At 52.4% G+C, this 17,557-nt stretch overlaps 7 protein-coding genes across 7 annotated transcripts; 4 read left to right on the top strand and 3 right to left on the bottom strand.

Annotated features, from left to right (window-relative positions):
* Positions 1-248: 248 nt before the first annotated feature.
* Positions 249-3,198, bottom strand: COCCADRAFT_94843 (uncharacterized protein; the record flags this gene model as incomplete). Its single annotated transcript, XM_007713621.1, has 6 exons — positions 249-1,135; positions 1,179-1,363; positions 1,411-2,315; positions 2,363-2,630; positions 2,678-2,918; positions 3,090-3,198. The coding sequence occupies 6 exons, from the start codon at positions 3,196-3,198 to the stop codon at positions 249-251; spliced, it is 2,595 nt and encodes an 864-aa protein (XP_007711811.1).
* A 1,558-nt stretch (positions 3,199-4,756) lies between these two features.
* Positions 4,757-6,379, bottom strand: COCCADRAFT_94910 (uncharacterized protein; the record flags this gene model as incomplete). Its single annotated transcript, XM_007713620.1, has 7 exons — positions 4,757-4,896; positions 4,956-5,160; positions 5,231-5,424; positions 5,490-5,844; positions 5,899-5,982; positions 6,098-6,270; positions 6,334-6,379. The coding sequence occupies 7 exons, from the start codon at positions 6,377-6,379 to the stop codon at positions 4,757-4,759; spliced, it is 1,197 nt and encodes a 398-aa protein (XP_007711810.1).
* Positions 6,380-7,707: 1,328 nt separating this feature from the next.
* COCCADRAFT_36349 (uncharacterized protein) lies at positions 7,708-8,951 on the top strand (the record flags this gene model as incomplete). Its single annotated transcript, XM_007713619.1, has 4 exons — positions 7,708-7,799; positions 7,990-8,280; positions 8,388-8,680; positions 8,875-8,951. 4 exons carry the CDS (start codon positions 7,708-7,710, stop codon positions 8,949-8,951), a joined length of 753 nt encoding a protein of 250 aa, XP_007711809.1.
* Positions 8,952-9,084: 133 nt separating this feature from the next.
* On the top strand, positions 9,085-9,626 carry COCCADRAFT_36348 (uncharacterized protein; the record flags this gene model as incomplete). Its single annotated transcript, XM_007713618.1, has 2 exons — positions 9,085-9,189; positions 9,375-9,626. The coding sequence occupies 2 exons, from the start codon at positions 9,085-9,087 to the stop codon at positions 9,624-9,626; spliced, it is 357 nt and encodes a 118-aa protein (XP_007711808.1).
* A 2,757-nt stretch (positions 9,627-12,383) lies between these two features.
* Positions 12,384-13,464, top strand: COCCADRAFT_4625 (uncharacterized protein; the record flags this gene model as incomplete). The annotated part of the gene is made up of 2 exons (XM_007713580.1): positions 12,384-12,402; positions 12,449-13,464. The coding sequence occupies 2 exons, from the start codon at positions 12,384-12,386 to the stop codon at positions 13,462-13,464; spliced, it is 1,035 nt and encodes a 344-aa protein (XP_007711770.1).
* A 425-nt stretch (positions 13,465-13,889) lies between these two features.
* On the bottom strand, positions 13,890-15,188 carry COCCADRAFT_25867 (uncharacterized protein; the record flags this gene model as incomplete). The annotated part of the gene is made up of 1 exon (XM_007713592.1): positions 13,890-15,188. The coding sequence occupies one exon, from the start codon at positions 15,186-15,188 to the stop codon at positions 13,890-13,892; it is 1,299 nt and encodes a 432-aa protein (XP_007711782.1).
* Positions 15,189-16,000: 812 nt separating this feature from the next.
* COCCADRAFT_94869 (uncharacterized protein) lies at positions 16,001-17,537 on the top strand (the record flags this gene model as incomplete). The annotated part of the gene is made up of 3 exons (XM_007713617.1): positions 16,001-16,132; positions 16,187-16,648; positions 16,698-17,537. The coding sequence occupies 3 exons, from the start codon at positions 16,001-16,003 to the stop codon at positions 17,535-17,537; spliced, it is 1,434 nt and encodes a 477-aa protein (XP_007711807.1).
* Between the last annotated feature and the right edge of the window lie 20 nt (positions 17,538-17,557).

Genomic DNA, 17,557 nt, shown 5'->3' with positions numbered 1-17,557 from the left:
TACTTGAACATGGATGCATGGATATATGCGAGACGAACTTCGTCAAATTTATTTGAATATATGGCTATAATACAAACTATACAGATAGACTATATTCCGCTTCTGCATGTTCCACATCACGCGACGTCACGTGAGGTGAGCATATATGCAGATTCCCCATACGCACACCAATACGCCGTTATAAATGTTAATGTCTACCCGCATGCTTTTGCTAGTCGGCAATATCGTACTCTACGGTCTTCAGCCAGCTAGGGAACGGACATCTTCACGTCGTCGTTTGTGGCATCCGCGACACCTTCACCATCCTGCTCCATGCTCTCAGGAACCGGGTCAGGCTCAGAGGCAAGAAGCTTGATCCTTGCCTCGACAGCATCTTCTCCGACGACAGATTCTTCAACTTGAGCCTTGCGGATGAAGACAGTGTGCCAGCGCTTGCCCCAGGCCTTGATGAGTTCAACCTCCTCTTCGGTCAACGCACCGCTAGAAGACTTCTCAAGCATTGTGTCGGCAGAACCCTCGGCGACACCGCGGGTAGAGTCCTCAATGTACTTGAACAGTTCCCGGGCATTGTCTCTGTCCTTGGCCAGTGTAGCTTCAACCATCTCAATCTGCTCCTGAGGAAGACCCTTTTGAAGACGTGCGGATGCGATCTGACGGTTGCGGTTGGTGACCTTGGCGACTGTGTTGGACACCATCTCGAAGACCCAGCTCTCAGTCAAAGCCTCTCCAGCGCCCATGTGGCTACCAAATACCCATTGGACAACTGTCATCGGTGCAAGAATGGTGTAGTTGAGCAGGATATCGATAATGCGGACGGCGACACCAGGCTGGTCTTTCCAGTACTCCACCACACTGGCTACAATCTGACGGCGTGCAGTCTCGTTTTGAGAGATTTCCAGGAGGCGGTCCTTGCCTCGCTCAATGCAAGAAAGAACGTGGGACAGCGACTTGGCACCCAGACGACAGATGGCAGTGACAAAAGCATCAGTTGAAGGTACGAGAACTTCTGCAATACCTTGCGCAAGAGCCTTCTCATGAATGCTATCGATCGTGACTTGCACTTCCTCTGCTGTAGCCTTCTTCCTCAGCTGGTTGAGCAAGGTCTGACCTTCAACAGCATATGGGGTATCTAAAGCTAGTGTCAGTCATATTCGCATTTACGTCTAGTGCATACATACCTGGGTTGTCGTATTTGAAATCGGGACTGTTGTCCGCATCCAGACGCTCGGGAATCAAAGCGTGCATGGGGTCTGGCAGAGTCGAACGGATGCGCTTTGCAAATGACAGCCTGATTTCCTTGTCCAAGGTAGCAAGAATGAATGCCTTTTTTGGGTGCAGATTCGAAAGCTCGAGATCGTCAAGCCTGATGTTGTTAGTATGTTTATGTCACACACACACTTTTAAACATACCATTCAGTCCACCTCCATCGGAACTCAAAGTTGCTGAGATGGTGCGAGAACCAATCAAGGAACCTATAGCCCAACTCCAGATCCATCATGGGCAGATTCTTATAGATCGTACGGATAGCCCTTCCAAGTGACGGTGCAATGGCAGCAGGAGCAACTTTGCAGCACTGAGTAATGAGCGAGTGGTAGTAGACGAGTTTGTGTTCGGCATTAGGCAGCTTGAACAGTTGTGAGAAGATGGCGTCGATGATCATATCTTCAGACTTGTACTGGATCTTGTCACCGACCAGCTCGCGGAACTTATCAAAGGGTGAGCCACGCTTGGCGAAAATGTCGACAGACCAGTAGCAGTCCACATCGACGAGGAACTTGGCAACCATCTCCCGGTTGAAGTCAAGTTGATTGATGGTGTCAACGATAGCATCGCGTACAAGAGATGACGCAATGTCAGTCGTCTTAGGTACGGTGTCAACTTCCTGGTCGGCGAAGAGGGAAAAGTAGGCCTCGGGAAAGACAGGCCTTGGGCCAGGGTTGACGGGAGATGGGATGGTGAATGTGGGGAAAGTGTGCGTCTGAGGTGCTGTAGGCAAAGCATCTTCTTCCTTGGCGTTCATAATACGCAGTGCCTCGGGGTCAACGCGTGGAATACACCTGAGCTCAAATCCAGAATCCGCTTCAGCCGAAAGCTGTGCCTGGAGGAGACCAATGACACTATTGTAGCTGACTGGCTTCGACTCGAAATCACCAACGTACGAGTGGATAAGGCTTTCGATAGGAACCATGTTGCTTGCCACAATGCCCGTGTTCTTCAACAGTTGCCTGGCTTGCTCATGGAAGCGCTCTCCTCCAGCTACGAGTGCGTAAGGGATGGTAAGGAGGATGATCTTGACGAGTTCGATGCCGACAACCTGATTTTGTTAGCAATAAACAGTGTATATTTTTGCAGACGGCTTACATCGTTCTCGTTGGCACTCTGCAGGTCCACAACTGTGTCGAAGAGCTGACCGAGGAAAGTAAAGACGCCATCATCTTCATACAGCGATTGGAGACAGGCAAAGAATCTGAGAAGTAGTTTAAACTCTTTCCACTCTCCAGCGTTGAGAGCCGCTTGTGCCCTATCTGAAACGCGCTTCATGGCCTCGATTGTGATTTCTGGCTTGACATCGTTTGCGTAGTAGGCAACGGCTGCAACAAATGGAATCTTAAAGGGTTGCTCGACAATACTACGATGTGTCAGTGTGACTCGACATGTAGCCATGGGAATGCTTACAGCTGGACTAGGACATCGAAAAAGTCTGAGCGGAGACGCTCGTCGTCAAAGTGCTCTCCAAAGTACTTTGCGATTTCAATGGCTTCGTCTTGCGGTAGCTTAGTGGAGCTGGCAATGTTGAGAAGCAGTCTCCTCAATTTTGGGAATGGGGGTTCTTCGTATCGGCGACGGGGGCCGTCGTCGTGGCGGCGTCTCTGGGGCCCACGGCGGTCATCACCGCGGTAGTAGTTGTCGTTGTCATCTACGCGACCATGTCAGCACTATCATTTGAAGATGAAAGCATTGCGCAGAATGAAGCAGTGTGTTGGAGGGTACAGCCTGGTGAGTATCGCAGTCGTGAAATATTCCAGGACTCTCCCGTTTGTGCATACTGATTGCGCAAGTTTGCCAGCAGACAAAGAAGCAGACTTACCGTCACGGCGGCGCTTGTTGTTCCCTCGATAACCACCGCGATCGCGTCTGTCGTCACGTCGGTCCTCGCGCCTATCACCGCGCTCCTCCTTGAAATCGATATCCGCCATGGCTGCGACACTATCTGGTTGATCCCTTTGCTTCAATATCTCTGGTGAGAATTCCCAATGTCGCGACGGCGTCGAATTACTAGTAGCGCGTGTGCCGTTGCGTGGGTTGTCGTAGTCCTTGTATGTATGGCTGTAGGGACGGTAGAAATCGCCGTGGGGGAAGCCAGAAGGGTGGCCGTGGCGTCTGGCAACTCGGTTGCGATGTTTGCGGATGGGTCGCGAAAGTGGATTGTCGAGGTTGCTGCGCGGAAGTTGCTCTGGAGCATCCGCGAGAGCTTGTGATCCAAACAGGCTAGCGCCATTTGAGCTCTTGTCTTGGCGCTCCGTGCATGCATCTTCGACGTCAACGGACATGGACATGTCATTGCTTGGCCAACTGGTGTCGACTAGGTGTTTTTGAGGATCGACGTCTGGGGTTTCATGCATTTTGTGCTGGTGCTGTGCCTGATACTGTGTTATTGTATCCCGGAAAAGGTCAAGTTTGTTCAGTAAAGAGGAGTTCACAGCGTCAGTCCTGATGAAGCAGGAGAATGAATGTTACGCTCACTTGGTTTTGTAGATTGTGAGAAAGTATCCAAGTATCCAATTGTGAACTGGTATAGAATCTGCTGCTTCTCTCACTACACTGCCTAGTCGTTGTTTCAAAGTGAGTCTGTATCTGCAGTAAAAGGCAGGCAATTACCAAATAAGACATGATGAACTGACTTGCAAATGCCATCTATTCTTTTGCTCGTATCAGACAAACTTTCACATGTAAAAGACATCAAAGAAAAAAAAGGTCAAGAATATGAAGAGACTTGTATCCATTTAGGGAGTTCGCGCAAAAGGCAGGTAAGACAGCAGGGGTAGTCGTTGCCATGTAAGCATTTGCTCCACTGCAGACATGCAATCCTTTGGTCTAGTAGTGCTCCAGTGCCAGTCGTAAATTTGCCAGTCCGTATGCTCTCAGTGCAAAAAGGCCATTCTCCTCACAGGATCGCCGTTCCGACGGGTCAGGGTAAAACCGTCCAAATTGCGAAATGAGCCTCACCATCCCATGTGCAGCCCATTGAATAGATCTTGAATAACAAAGAAAGAAGAAAACTCCCGCATGCAAGGCAGGTGACGCATCGTAAAACCCATGCTGAAGCGTCGGAAATCGGATGAGCGAGACCCTTCGTCAGCTTTCCATACTCAGTACATCCCAAATTTTGCCAGCTCCCCATTCCTTTGCTTGTGCAACCCTTTTGCGCTCATTCATCATGTCCAAAGGCAACTGAGGAACATCATCTGCAGTGCAGGCCCACCATCATTTCGCGTAAACGAAAAGGCCAGTAGCCCCGAAAGAAAAGTAAGCCAGGTCATTCTTTGTAAACGTGAATGTCGGTATCATTTCAGACGCGCGCAGACAAAGCAGAAAAGGGTGCGCTCCTCGTAGTATACACCTGATAAAACCGACGCCCATTTGAGACTCCTTTTTGCATCTCTCCGGACGGAATAGCTTTGTGCTCAGGAGCGGAGAGGATCAAAAGTCGCCGCATGAAGAAATATTATCGTTTCGAATGACAGTAAGCATGGCTTAATCCAACCTGGCCATCATCTGATCCTTGGTTAATGGCTTGAAGCTGGGCGATTCGAAGTCAAGGCCACGTGCAGCCAGTGTCGCGCGGTGGTGCGGCGGTATGAGCTGGCTGTTGAGGTGAGGAGCAATGGAGAGTTCTGGACGGGGGTTAGCTACTTGTGCTGTGAGACAAGAGAGTCGGGGGACCAAGGCTCACCATGATGGGTGAAATTGTACAACTCTGGCAGATCGCGGGTGGCCCCGTTGGGGTGACGCGAATCTGGCAGGCGTGTGTTGGGATCCCTCAGCTCATCAAAGAATGGGTGGACCATGGCATCGATGGCCGAGAGACGTTGTGTAGGAGTGTACTCGAGCAGCTTGGAGATCAAATCGATGGCGCTAGGATCCGCCTTGCGGAAAACCTGAGGGGTGTGTGTGAGTAAAGTGTGGCACAGCAAAATTGGGGGTGTGGGACCAAGAGACCAGACCTACCTTGCTGAAAGGGTGAGGCTTGATTTGCGGGAACTTGTGCTCCATGTAGTTGGGGTTCATGGTGCGGATCTGATCGCGGGTGGGTGTTCCCAGAACCTTGATGATCTCTACCAGCTGGTCAATGCCCGACTCGCCTGGGAAAAGCGGCTGTCCGAGCATCAGCTCTGCCATGACACAACCTGTAGACCAGACATCTACACGCCAAGATTAGCACACATACACATACACAGCCGACACAGTCTTGATCAAATGCACCTACCAATCTTGGTCGTGTAGTTTGTGGCTCCGAAAATCAATTCAGGGGCACGGTAGTACCTGGAACAAATGTACGACACATTGGGCTCGTTTTCAACCAGGATCTTTGCACTTCCGAAATCGCACAACTTTAGCACACCAGTCGAGGGGTCTAGCAGCAGGTTCTGGGGCTTGATGTCCCGATGGCAAATACCCTGCGAGTGGATGTAGGCAAGCGAGCGGAAGAGCTGGTAAATGTAGAGCTTGACTTCGAGGATGGGCATGACCGACTTCATCTTGTTGAAGTAGCGGGAGGCGCGATAGACGGTCTCTGGAACGAACTCGAGCACGAGGTTCAGGTACACCTCGTCCTTCTGTGGCTGAAACGGTTAGCTACACGACAGACACAGACGCGCTTGGCTGCAGACACATACCCGCTCGCCATTGTTGTAGAAGAAGGCCTTGAGCTCGACAATGTTGGGATGTCGGACAATGCGCATGATCTGGAGTTCACGGTTCTGTTGGGGGAAGTCAGCCGGGAGTCAGCCGGAGGGGCGCGCATGTGGGAGGGAAGGGAAGGGAAGGGAGGGGAGGGGTGGGGTGGGAAGGGGGAAGGCGACGCGCAACACACACCTTGAAGCGCTTGTCTTGAAGAACTCGCTTGATGGCGGCATCCTCACCACTGGGCGACAACTTGGTCTGGAAGACGACACCAAAGGAGCCGTTGCCGACAATCTTGCATTGCGTATAGGCGAGGTCCTTGTAGTCGCCGGTCAAGCCGTCCTGGACCTTTTCGCGGATAACTTCTACAGGGGAGAGTGAGCATGGCAACAATTGACATGGCGGATCTAAGGGGGTCGACTACTTACCACCCATTCTTAGCGAGGAAAAGGCCGATGGCCGGTTCTGGCTCATTGTTTGGAGTTATGCGTAGGGGAGGGGGTCCGCAAGCGCTGCGCGGATTGCTATCGGGAGTGGGGCGGGCTGTAGGTGAGCAGGGTGTGGCAGGGTTTGCGAGCGTGGTGGAGGAGAGCCGTAGTGGATATGGGCAGAGGTGGCGGCAGGCAGGGAGTGGTGGTGGTGGTGGTGGTGGTGGAGAGGTTTAGTGGTTGGTGGTGGTGGTGGTTGAGGAGTAGTAGCAGCAGCAGTAGCAACAGGGAGTAGGCGCGAGGTCGAGTGTCAAGAGGGCGTGGTCCCGCGTGCCGTCTGTGCAGTAGCAGGTGACGCTGGTGTGGCTGACGGAGCTAGCGACCAGGGCAGGCGCAGGTGGTGGCCGGAGCAGCAATGGGGCAGGCAACGAGGCCAGGGACTTTTTGGGCTGAGCAAAGGCAGCAGAGGGAGAATTGAGGGCGAGGATATGCAGCTTGTGAAGGAGCGAGGAGAGGCGACGATGGGGTTGAGTGACGGCAGTGCTGGGGATTAAGGGCGGGGCAGCAGTCCTAGTGCTAGTTTGGGTGTCAACGTGACTGCAATTCACGTACTTGTCAGCGCGCAGGCCAGTAAGGGAGCGGCTAGGTCCAAGGGAACCATACAGGAGCGGGCAAATCTGGTGCAGGAAATATGGACCTGCAGGAGAGGCGGGCGTTGCAGAGAAGTGGATGATGGGCTGTGGATGTGGATGTGGATGTGGATGAGGGAGGGATGGATGGATGAAGGGGTGGGGAGCAGCAGCACACTATTAGACAAGGCTACTGTGTGCAGGCAGAGAGAAGAAGGAGAAGGAGAAGGAGAGTAGAAGCTGAGTAGAAGCTGGAGCTGAAACCGAGAGAGGAACAGGCACACACAAAAGGAGTAGCAGCTTGGTTGGTAGGCAGACAGACAGACAGACAGCCAGACAGGCATGCACACACACAGGGAGCATGCGCGCGTTCGGTCGTTCTTGAAACAGACGTCAGCAGCGTCGCCAGTCGCCTTTCGTTTTTCTACCCTCCAGTCGACACCCACACAGACACACACACAGACAGAGAGGCACACCACACCATAGACATAGACACACACACACACACCACGCAGACATGACGATAGCAATGATGGCGGCGTGGCGTGAGGCGGCGGCAGTGCTGGCGTTGACGTGCTGCTTGTCGGGTGCTGCTTGCTCATCACCCGCCATGGTACATACATTGGCCGTGGTGACGATGACGATGGTGCTGCACACGACGCTGGCTCAACATGACCATCTGCAGCTGCCGACGCCGGCCTGCACGTGAGGCATGAGATTTTCCTGCCTTCGCCGCCATGCCACCATGCCGCCCGCAACAATAAGCCGCGCCCACTTGGCCGTGGCCGTGTCCGTGTCCGTGGCAGCTACTTACAGCGACAGCGACAGCGACAGCTAGTAGGCACACACACACTGGCACAACGGCCCAGAGTCCAGAGTCCAGAGTCCAGAGTCGACAGCCCTGCCACCACCATGGTATCAACTAGAGGGCGCTGCCGCCGCCCGTTGGTAAAGAGGAGCCTGGGTTGCGTGGCCGCTCTCGACACGACCGTTTGATGCCAGGGCCCTCGTGCTGCTAGGGCCCAAGTACTCGCGGCCTAAAAGTACCTCTTCCCCTACCCTACCATGCTGATGCCAATACCAATGCTGCTGCTGCGAGCCGGCGAGGGGAAAATCCCTACCTACAGCCACCCACTCCGCCGCCCATGCCATCCAGGGCCCCCGCTGCTTTAGCGAGCCTATCTCAACACGACCAAGGCCTTTTTGACGCTGCCGACTTGTCAATTTCATGCAGCACCAGCACCGACGGCCCTGCCTGCTCCGCTGCCCGCCAACCACAGCCGACGAGAAGAAAAAAAGGGGACAAAGGAAAAAAAAGGTTTGCTGGCCGTCACAGCCACAGCAGGCAGGGCGGGTGCAGGGGCTTTGGTTGGCTTTGGGCGCCCATCCGAGTGTCGATGGATGAGAGCAGGCACAAGAGAACAGCGGGCGCGCCAACAAGACGACGACCATCACATCGCATCGCATCGTGGTGCATTGCCAATCGCTTCGCTGCCATCCATGTCCGCCGCCGCCGCCTGTTCTCCTGCCTCGTCATGGCTCTCAGACGCTCCGGCGCCGCCCTCGTGGTGCAGCTCCACTCCATGGCCAGCTGATGTTCTCTTGCACCCTGGTCCTAGCGCCCCTCGTCTACAGCCGAATGCCCGGGCCTCCCAGAGCCCTGGCGCTGCTGCTGCTGCTGCTGCTGCTGCTGCATCATACTACTGACGCCTGCCACCGTCTGCTCTCCTCTGCCTCGTCGTCCTCGTCGTCCTCGTCGTCCTCGTCGTCGTCCCAATCCTCTCATGCCTCGCATTCCTCTCCTACCTCCTCCCCTACCTCCCCATGCTCGCCATTGCCGCTCTGCGCCTCCAAATCCTCACACCATACCCTCCCGGGCCACAGCCGAGTGCTGCTCCGCCCTCTGTGCAAGCTGCCACCCTTGACCGGCTGCCTGCACCGCCTGCTCACATTCCTGTTCCTGCTGCTCTTGCTCCCCCTCATACGTAGACATGGCCACGGCCCACCGGCCGGTGTGTGAACGACTGCTCGGTGCGGGTTACACGCCCAATTTCTCGCCGTGTACCTGTGTGCCTAAACGGGCAAAACTTGCAGCTTCTGCCCTTGCTGCATACTACTCCTCATGACGCTCGTGCTCCCCTTCCTTGCCTCTCCCGCCCCATGCTGCTGCTGCTGCAAGGCACGTGTCAATAGCCCTCGCAAACACGTCTACATACACTACTTTGCTGTAAAATGCCTCTTGCCCAACACCTGCTCCCCTGCCCTCCACTCACGCTCATCCCACAACCCAACCCTCCTCGTGGCCAGACCACACTGCTCGGAATGGCGTGCGGCTGAAGCGACAACTACGGGGGGGTTTTTTGCTTGCATTTTTGGCGCATGTTGTGTGGGTAAGCTAACAGCCCAGCCCAGTTACACAATTTATCGTGGCCCGATTCGCCCCTCGTACGTCAACCTGCATGCTCGTTTAGCGCGTCCGGAATCAACATGCATCCTATTGGCTCCCATCATGTGACTACCACCGCACCACCACGATGCTGCCGCCCGCTCGACACGGATTCATCCCCTGCAGAAGAAATACCGAGCCCCACTGCCTCTACCCTTCTTACATCAGAAATCTCGAGAGCCTTGTATTTCGTTTTTGCAGGTAATGGTTACTCATGACCACTACGCCCCATCGCCGATAGCTGGAAAGAAGTATTGTTGTTGAGCAATCGCCCCGTCAATCAAACCGCCGCACCGGTGCACAACAACCCCGTACCACCACCTCTTCCCGCTCGGTCTCAGATCTGGCGACAGGCCGCCATCTACGAGCAAATTGCCTCGAAGCCTGATCAGCCATGCTCACTCCTTGATTCGCCGACTAAACCTGAATGCAATCTCACCGCGAGAGGCCCCGTGTGTGCCCCCCGTCAACCTTTGAGTAACATGTACAGATGCATCTCAGCCTTGTGGAGTGCCCATCTGCGTTACACAAACGACTTGTCTTGACGAACAATGTAAATGTCAACGGCCCATTATGCAGTCAGGCGCACGGCAATTCCGCACATGGAGTTTAGACCAAGCAGACTAGGTGCTCCCAGTACTGTGCCGCTGCCTTTTGTTTGGCTACCGACATCGGCCGCATTGTCCACAACCCGCATCTGCGGTCACCATGTTTGAATCGGCCATGACACGACCAAAGGCCATTGTTGCATCTCGACACCTTGTCACGCCATGCCAATGTCCATGTCCAGAGCAACTTCAATCGCAAGATATGTTACTGCAATTATTGCTCAATGCACAAGTGCCGACTTTTAGCATCTACGTATCCCCGAGCTGCAGCCGCACGGTAGCTCACATGGCCACACTACTCTTTACCTACATTGCATATCTCATCACTAGTTGTAAAACATACCATCTTCAATCCGTTGCATTTAAGAAGAAGAACAACAATAACCACAGCCTAGTCTCAACAGTTTCATTTCCCGGGCCCCTGTGCTCCATGTGGTGTCTACACCATCTTAGTCTGCGCGCTAGAATCAGAACAGTTACACGGCTAACCTCGTCCTAAACCTATACCGAAATCTTGGCTCCCCAACCAGCACCACTTCCATAATCTTGTAGTTACATTTCCAACAAAGGGTGGTGCTGCTAGTCCAAGTCCAAGTTTTTATATGCCAGATGCAACATTCAAGTCAACCTTGCATGCTACTAAACTCAATATTATTACATCATGTGCATCTCCTACTGAATTCTCGCATATCTTTTTACTTGATGTGTTTTTTCAAATGTATGCGTCATTACATAAATTGGCTCCCCAAATTTTTGCAAAGATATATCGACCGGTCAACATTTTGATTAATTTACTTCCTAGGGCATTTTTCAACCTTCTAAGTGCTACTCCAACCTAATCCCGACTAGTCCATCATAAATGCTACGCTAATTCAATTCTAACATAATCCGTTTCCCTACATCAACAGGCTGCAACAAAAACGCCTTAGGCATCATAAACACAGGAATCATCTATTTCGGCCTGGATTTCTTGCTTTCCTCAGCCTTTGTGCCAATTCCAATTCTATTCTGTAATAAGAGTGGGGTGAAAGCCACAAGTATCTCTCTCTCTATCTGAACGACCTACTTGACGACCTCTTAAACGCTTCCCTTCCCGTATCTTGAAACCCGCATCTCAATCCAATATCATTCTTCTCGCCAACATGATGATGCGTGGCTTGCCTAGATGATGATGATTTCTACTTGCCATAGCCAGGCTTCGGCGCTTGTATGATGCAGCGCCTCATTTACAGTGGGCATTTTTCGAGGGAATAACTGGTAGCCTATCTACCTGAATACATGCCCTATTATCAATCTTGACTAGCAGAGCAAATATTGATGTAGCCTGAATGCCTGGGGCTGCCATCTTTTCATGATTGCCGTTCAGACTTCACCCTTAACGACCTCATTCTCCAATCGCTCAAAAACACCACTCGCAATTAAACCAGAAAAAAAACCCCTCTACATAGTCCCCCCTAAAAAGGAAGAATGTCAAAAAACGTACCTCAACTACTTTACCTACTCATCACATCTCTCCCGCACTTACCCAAACCTCCAACCCACTCCCTCCCGCCTTTCCGCCCCCAAAAGAACCACCCATCTCCCCGACATACCACCGACTTCATGCATCCACCATCACCTTTTGCCTCGCCGACTTCCCACTTCCCACCCCAGACACCCTCGCCAAACCCCCCCCTTCTTTCATCCCGCGACACTCCGTATCGCAGCCACAGCCACAAATTCACCTGGCCTCCCCCTTCCCCCCCCCCCCGGAAAAACTCAGCCACAAAAACCTAACACCCCAGGTATCGATAAGACTTAACCCACCCGCATCCGGACTGCTGTTATTGCCAAGCCACATCTCCCTCGCTTACCCTTGTGACGACGGGGTGGGCGGGCGGTTATGCATCGTCTGCGACGTCGAACGAATGTGCTGTTCAAGCCTCTTTTTTTTTTGCTCCGAACGCCGTTTTTTAACTGGATACTTGGTGGAGTATTTGTATCCGCTTCTTCTTTGGGAAGGGATGGGGGGACGGATATGGGGTTATACTGGGGGGCTGTGTAGGTGTGGGGTTGGGTTGGCGAGGCTGAGGATGTAGGCGGGATTGGGGGTTAAGAGTGGGTGCCTGGGAGGGGGAGTGTATATAACTAGTGTGAGGGGGTTTCTGTGTTAGAGGGATTAGGGGAGTTCGTCGATATTGTTGATATTCAGATTGAATTAGGTCACTGGATCGAAAACGGAATAGTTTGCACAAATGGGGTTCTTTGGGTTACTTTGCTGTTGTTGCTCGGGACGCCGGAGGAAATATTCAGATTCTGTTGTCAGATACCCATATGGTAAGATCTTTCGTATATCCCCTCCCCCTTCTTGCTTTTAACTAGTTTAATATGGCTAACGGTTACTACAGTACCGCATGGACAGCCGGCTCTTGATCCTATACTACCAACCAAAGAGCATGTTGTCGAGACTACTACGAAAGCCAAGGAGGAAATCACGCCTCCACCAGATTACTCGGTAAACTCCTTGTCCAAGGTGCAAACCGTTGTCTCCTCTGCCCCAGATCTCAATGATATCAGCCCTTCTTCCTCAGACACCAAGAAACAAGATGAAAAGAAGGACATTGCAGCTCGGCCCATCAAGCCACTGCCAAAGCGCCGTGACAAGGAAGCAAGATACTCGACAGACGATGTGCAGCTAGGCTCATATACCAAGGCAACCAACGGACAAGAACCGAAGAGTCTCTTGAAAACACCACTACCAGCCAGTTCGTACGAGAAGAAAGAAGAGACCACCACGCAACCTTTTGTTTTCTCTGCCGGAAATGGAAGTCCGCAAGCCCAGGAGAAAACCACCATATCTTCTTCTTGTTCTTCTCCACCGAGAACCAAAAAACCACTCCCACTCCGCCCCAAACCCACCGTTCCAACCTACCCATCTCCCCCCTCGCTCTCCTCATCTCCCTCCCCCCCTTCGTCCCCCTTATCCACCACCCACCCCTCACGCCAAACAACCGCCCCAACAACCCTTACAACCCCCACCCCCATCACCACCACCTTCCCTGCTCCCCTCCCGCCTCCTCTCTCTCATTCTCCACCCAGCCCACCCCCAACTGCCGACCCAGGCGCCACCTGCCCCAAATGCACCTCGCCCAATAAACTCCTAACCACGCACTCCACCAACCTCAACAACTCCCGCCCCTACCGCCTCTGCACCAACCCTTCCTGCCGCTCCTGGAACGGCTTCGCAGACGCCCGCGGCCTCGATCCAAACGTAACCTGCTGGTGCAATCCCTCGTATCCCATGCGCCTGGTTGCCATGAATGCGCGGGATGCGAGGGGCAGGCGCAAGGCGTTTTATAGTTGTCAGTATAAGGCTTGTGGGGCGTGGTGGGAGTGCGAGGAGGGTGGCGCGGTGAAGTGGTTTGGGGGGGAAGAGGTTGGGCAGATGGTTTTGAGAGGGGAGATCTAGGAGGGTATGAAATGGGGTTTCTTTTCTTTTAAGTTTTGGAGAGAGAGAGAGAGAGAGAGAGGAGGGGGGTATGAGGAGTTGGGGATTTCTTGGATGATTTCATTACTAGGAGTTTTCTTTGGTTTAGGTTGATTAATGAAGTTATGAATTTGTTCTGGCGTTTTTTTTTCTAAAAATGCAAAAGAATGGTAATTTGGTGTTCTTTCTTGCTTCGCTGAAGCCTAGTTAGGGGAAACTGGGGAGGTGAAGAGAAGAGAAGAGAGAAACTAGTGCTACTTTGTATGTATCCAAAGTACTATGAAGGGTTGTTGCATTATATGATGTGATGTTGACTATTTCGCGTCATAGTCTAACTATGAAGAAAAAGTACATGAACTTGTTTAACCACCTCCTCTTTAAAAATCGTTGTTTAAAAATATAATACCTTACATAGGTGGTGATACTTTATCACAAGATTCCAATACAGAACACCTAAACAGATGAATAAAAAAACATAACATTGGAATGGCGGATAGTTTTAGTAATAAATTGACGGTGAAACTAAAATCCTGAGACGCAGCTGTAACTTCAGCTTCGCACGATATCCAGAACCACATGAGGTTCAAGAGAGGGCCCCTCAAGTGCTTGTCAAGTACCCGATCATTGACGTCCTTTCTCCTCTTCAGCACTCTATTCTGGCGCAGGAGGATATCGATATAGTATTGTTCACAGTCGGTACTAGAGTTTTCACTGGGAAACTCGTCGTCGTAGGATAATTCATCGAGGATACGCATGCGCGTGAGTTGGTAGATCGACCAGGTTTGCCAGCCGGGAATGTAGAAGACGATGCTTTGGCCGCCGCCAAGGCTGGAGATAGCAGCGTCAAAGTCGAAAGCTGAAGCGTGAGGGTGGCGTAGATTGGGTTGCTTCACGTATGGCGTAACGTCAAAAGTTTCAGCGGGAGAATATACGGATCGAGACACGTCAGATGAGGCGTGTTGGGCGACGTGGTCCCAATATGCGGCTAGGATGGATTTACTCTGGACTTGATAGCGACGGAGCAGGAAACCATATATAGCTACCTGTCTCGCTTCCCATCCCTTTACCGTCTCTATCTCCGGTAGAAAGTTGTCGAGTAACTTGTTGCGAAAGCTCTGCAGTAATGTTTCTTCGGTCAAAAGCCAGGTGAACATGGACTTCCAGTCGAATGACAATTGCCACGGGTCTGTTTCGGTGTTGATCTTGATACCTGGAACGGCGGTGTTGCTGACGATGCCACCTTTTGTGAAGCCCTTGTTTAGGGTGCCTTCACCGAGTCGAACAAAGATGGATTTAGGGTGTTCATTGTCCTGTGGCGGCCAGAGCACCGGGCGGGTGGCTCTGTGCAACCAGCCGATCAGTTCGCTCCCAAGAGCAGTGGTCATATACTTTTGGTCATGATCTGCCTCGAATACCGCATACTCGCGACTTGCGTCTCCCTCTCTCTTTTCGAACCTGGCGCTCTTTCCTTGAGGAGGACCAAAAACTATACACTCAGCGTCAGGGAAGCCATAGATGGATATGGCAAAAGAGAGCTTGGGTAACCAAAAGTCTCGGAAATGCTGCTCAACTGAAGCCTTGAGGTGCCGAGAGAGCAAGCGGAGATGAGTCCACTGGTGGGCAGGGTCGTCGTTGTGTAAGAGGACGAGCTCTGTCAGCACCATGTCAGTGAGCTCGCGGGGGAATTGGGCAGACAGTTCTGGCATTGTGTCCGGTTCGTGTTTTCGGTAGTTGGATTTGATTTTTACCAGTCAAACTGTCTGCCTCATTATAAGAGTACGGTAAGCCACGGAAAGTATACCATCCCGCTTTGCTTACTGCGTCATTAGGAAGCTTACATAGTGTATCGATTACTTCCCGTGTCGTTGAGGAACTTAATCTTACTGGATCAGCAAGGAACTTACCATCGCCCCGGGAACTACATATATGCAATGCCAAAGATGACCGTAACAGTAGTCCCTGCCCACTACCAATCGCAGATCCAGTTTCACCCGCAAATCACTGCTAGCTCACGCCTTCATGCAACCGGTGTAGCCGGAGAATGGCAGCTGCTCCCAGTCGCGCAACGCCACCTCAAGCCATGGTCGATTCGCTGTATATGTCCTCTTCAGGCAGCTACAGCTGCAGTAGGCGTACCTTGATATTGAAAAAATCTAAAGATGATAAAAGTGGAGTCTGCGCATCAAACCATGTATAGCTTATACGGATATTAGTACTTATGTGCCTTACAATATGTATATTCTATATCGTTGACAGCTATCCTGAGTGGGAATAGCTGGTCATCTGAATTTCCCGGCCCCATCGGTTGTGTGAGAGTCATGGATGGTGTGAGAGGTTGAACAGAGCGAGATCAAAGCGGAGTTGATCTGCAACATACCTCGGCAACTTTTGACGCGGAGTAGCGCAACTGCACCCTTCATAGCCGCCAATGCGCCGCCTCCACACGATTTGTTAAAGTACCCCGGATTCCCCTCGTCTTGTTGTTCCAGAATCCATCTCCTCTCCTACACACGCAGCCATGTCTGTACCATACGACCGAGCCTTTGATTTGCTGAGCAACAGCCAGAATGGCCACATTCCAGCTTCCAAGCGCATTCCCGCCATTGCTCGGCCGTTTGTCAGCGAAAGAGCCGTAAAGACTCTCGACATTGTAAGGAGCTTGGAAAGCTAAGAACAATAAAGCTTGTACTAACCGCGGCCATAGGTAGAGAGGTTTGTTGAAGAAGAATGTATTCCCGCCGATGCCGTATACGCACGCCAGCTCGGCCAGAGCGTACAAGAGCGCTTCTCGGCACACCCATCCATCATGGAGGACCTCAAGAAGCGGGCCCAGGAGCTTGGACTATGGAACATGTTCCTGCCCAAGGCGCATTTCAAGGAGGGCGCTGGCTTCAGCAATCTCGAGTACGGGCTCATGGCCGAGTACCTGGGCAAGAGCCGAACAGCTTCCGAGGCGGTCAACTGCTCTGCCCCCGACACTGGCAATATGGAGGTCCTTGCCAAGTACGGCAGTGAGGCACAGAAGAGACAATGGCTCGACCCGCTGCTACAGGGCAAGATTCGCTCTGCCTTCTTGATGACCGAGCCTCAGGTCGCCTCGAGTGATGCCACCAACATTGAGATGAGCATCAAGCGCGACGGCGATCACTATGTCCTGAACGGCCAGGTTCGTCTTTGTATCCCCATTGTTCCGTTCTTGACTAACATGATCTTAGAAATGGTGGTCATCAGGCATTGGTGACCCGCGCTGCAAGATCTTCATCGTTCTTGGAAAGACGGACCCCAACAACGCCGACAAGTACAAGCAACAGTCGGTCATTCTCGTCCCCAATGACACGCCTGGCGTTACCATCCACCGCATGCTTTCAGTCATGGGATTCGACGATGCACCCCATGGTCACGGACACGTTACATTTGAGAATGTCCGCGTGCCTGCCAGCAACATGGTGCTCGGCGAGGGCCGCGGCTTCGAGATTATCCAAGGCCGTCTTGGCCCTGGACGTATCCACCACGCCATGAGGAGCATTGGCTCTGCCGAGAAGGCATTGGAGTGGTTCTTGGCTCGCATCAACGACGAGCGCAAGAAGCCTTTCGGTGAGCTGCTCAACAAGCACGGCATCATGCTGGAGCGTGTTGCTCGATCGCGTATTGAGATTGACGCTGCCCGTCTTGCTGTGTGCAATGCTGCTATTCAGATTGACGAGACCAATGCCAAGGGTGCGCTCAAGGAAATTGCCGAGGTCAAGGTTCTTGTACCAGAGGTCAACCTCAAGGTGATTGACTGGGCGATGCAAGCCTACGGTGGTGCTGGTGTCAGCCAAGATACGCCATTGGCACAGATGTGGGCGTCAGGCAGGACGATGCGCATTGTCGATGGACCAGATGAGGTGCATCTCCTCCAGCTTGGCAGGAATGAGAACAAGAAGGGACCAGCACACAAGCAAAGGATCGAGGCGCAGAAGAAGAAGGGCGATGAGCTCTGCAGGAAGTATGGCTATGAGCCCCAAGATCCTCTGTATCTGAACAGGACGAGCGGAGAGGCTAGCAAGCTGTAGATGTGATTTTGTAATATCTA

The sequence above is a fragment of the Bipolaris zeicola genome, assembly GCF_000523435.1.
Source record: "Bipolaris zeicola 26-R-13 unplaced genomic scaffold scaffold_64, whole genome shotgun sequence".
Lineage (NCBI taxonomy): Eukaryota > Fungi > Ascomycota > Dothideomycetes > Pleosporales > Pleosporaceae > Bipolaris > Bipolaris zeicola.
Note: the sequence above shows the minus strand (reverse complement) of the source record. Positions and strands in the feature narration are given on the sequence as shown.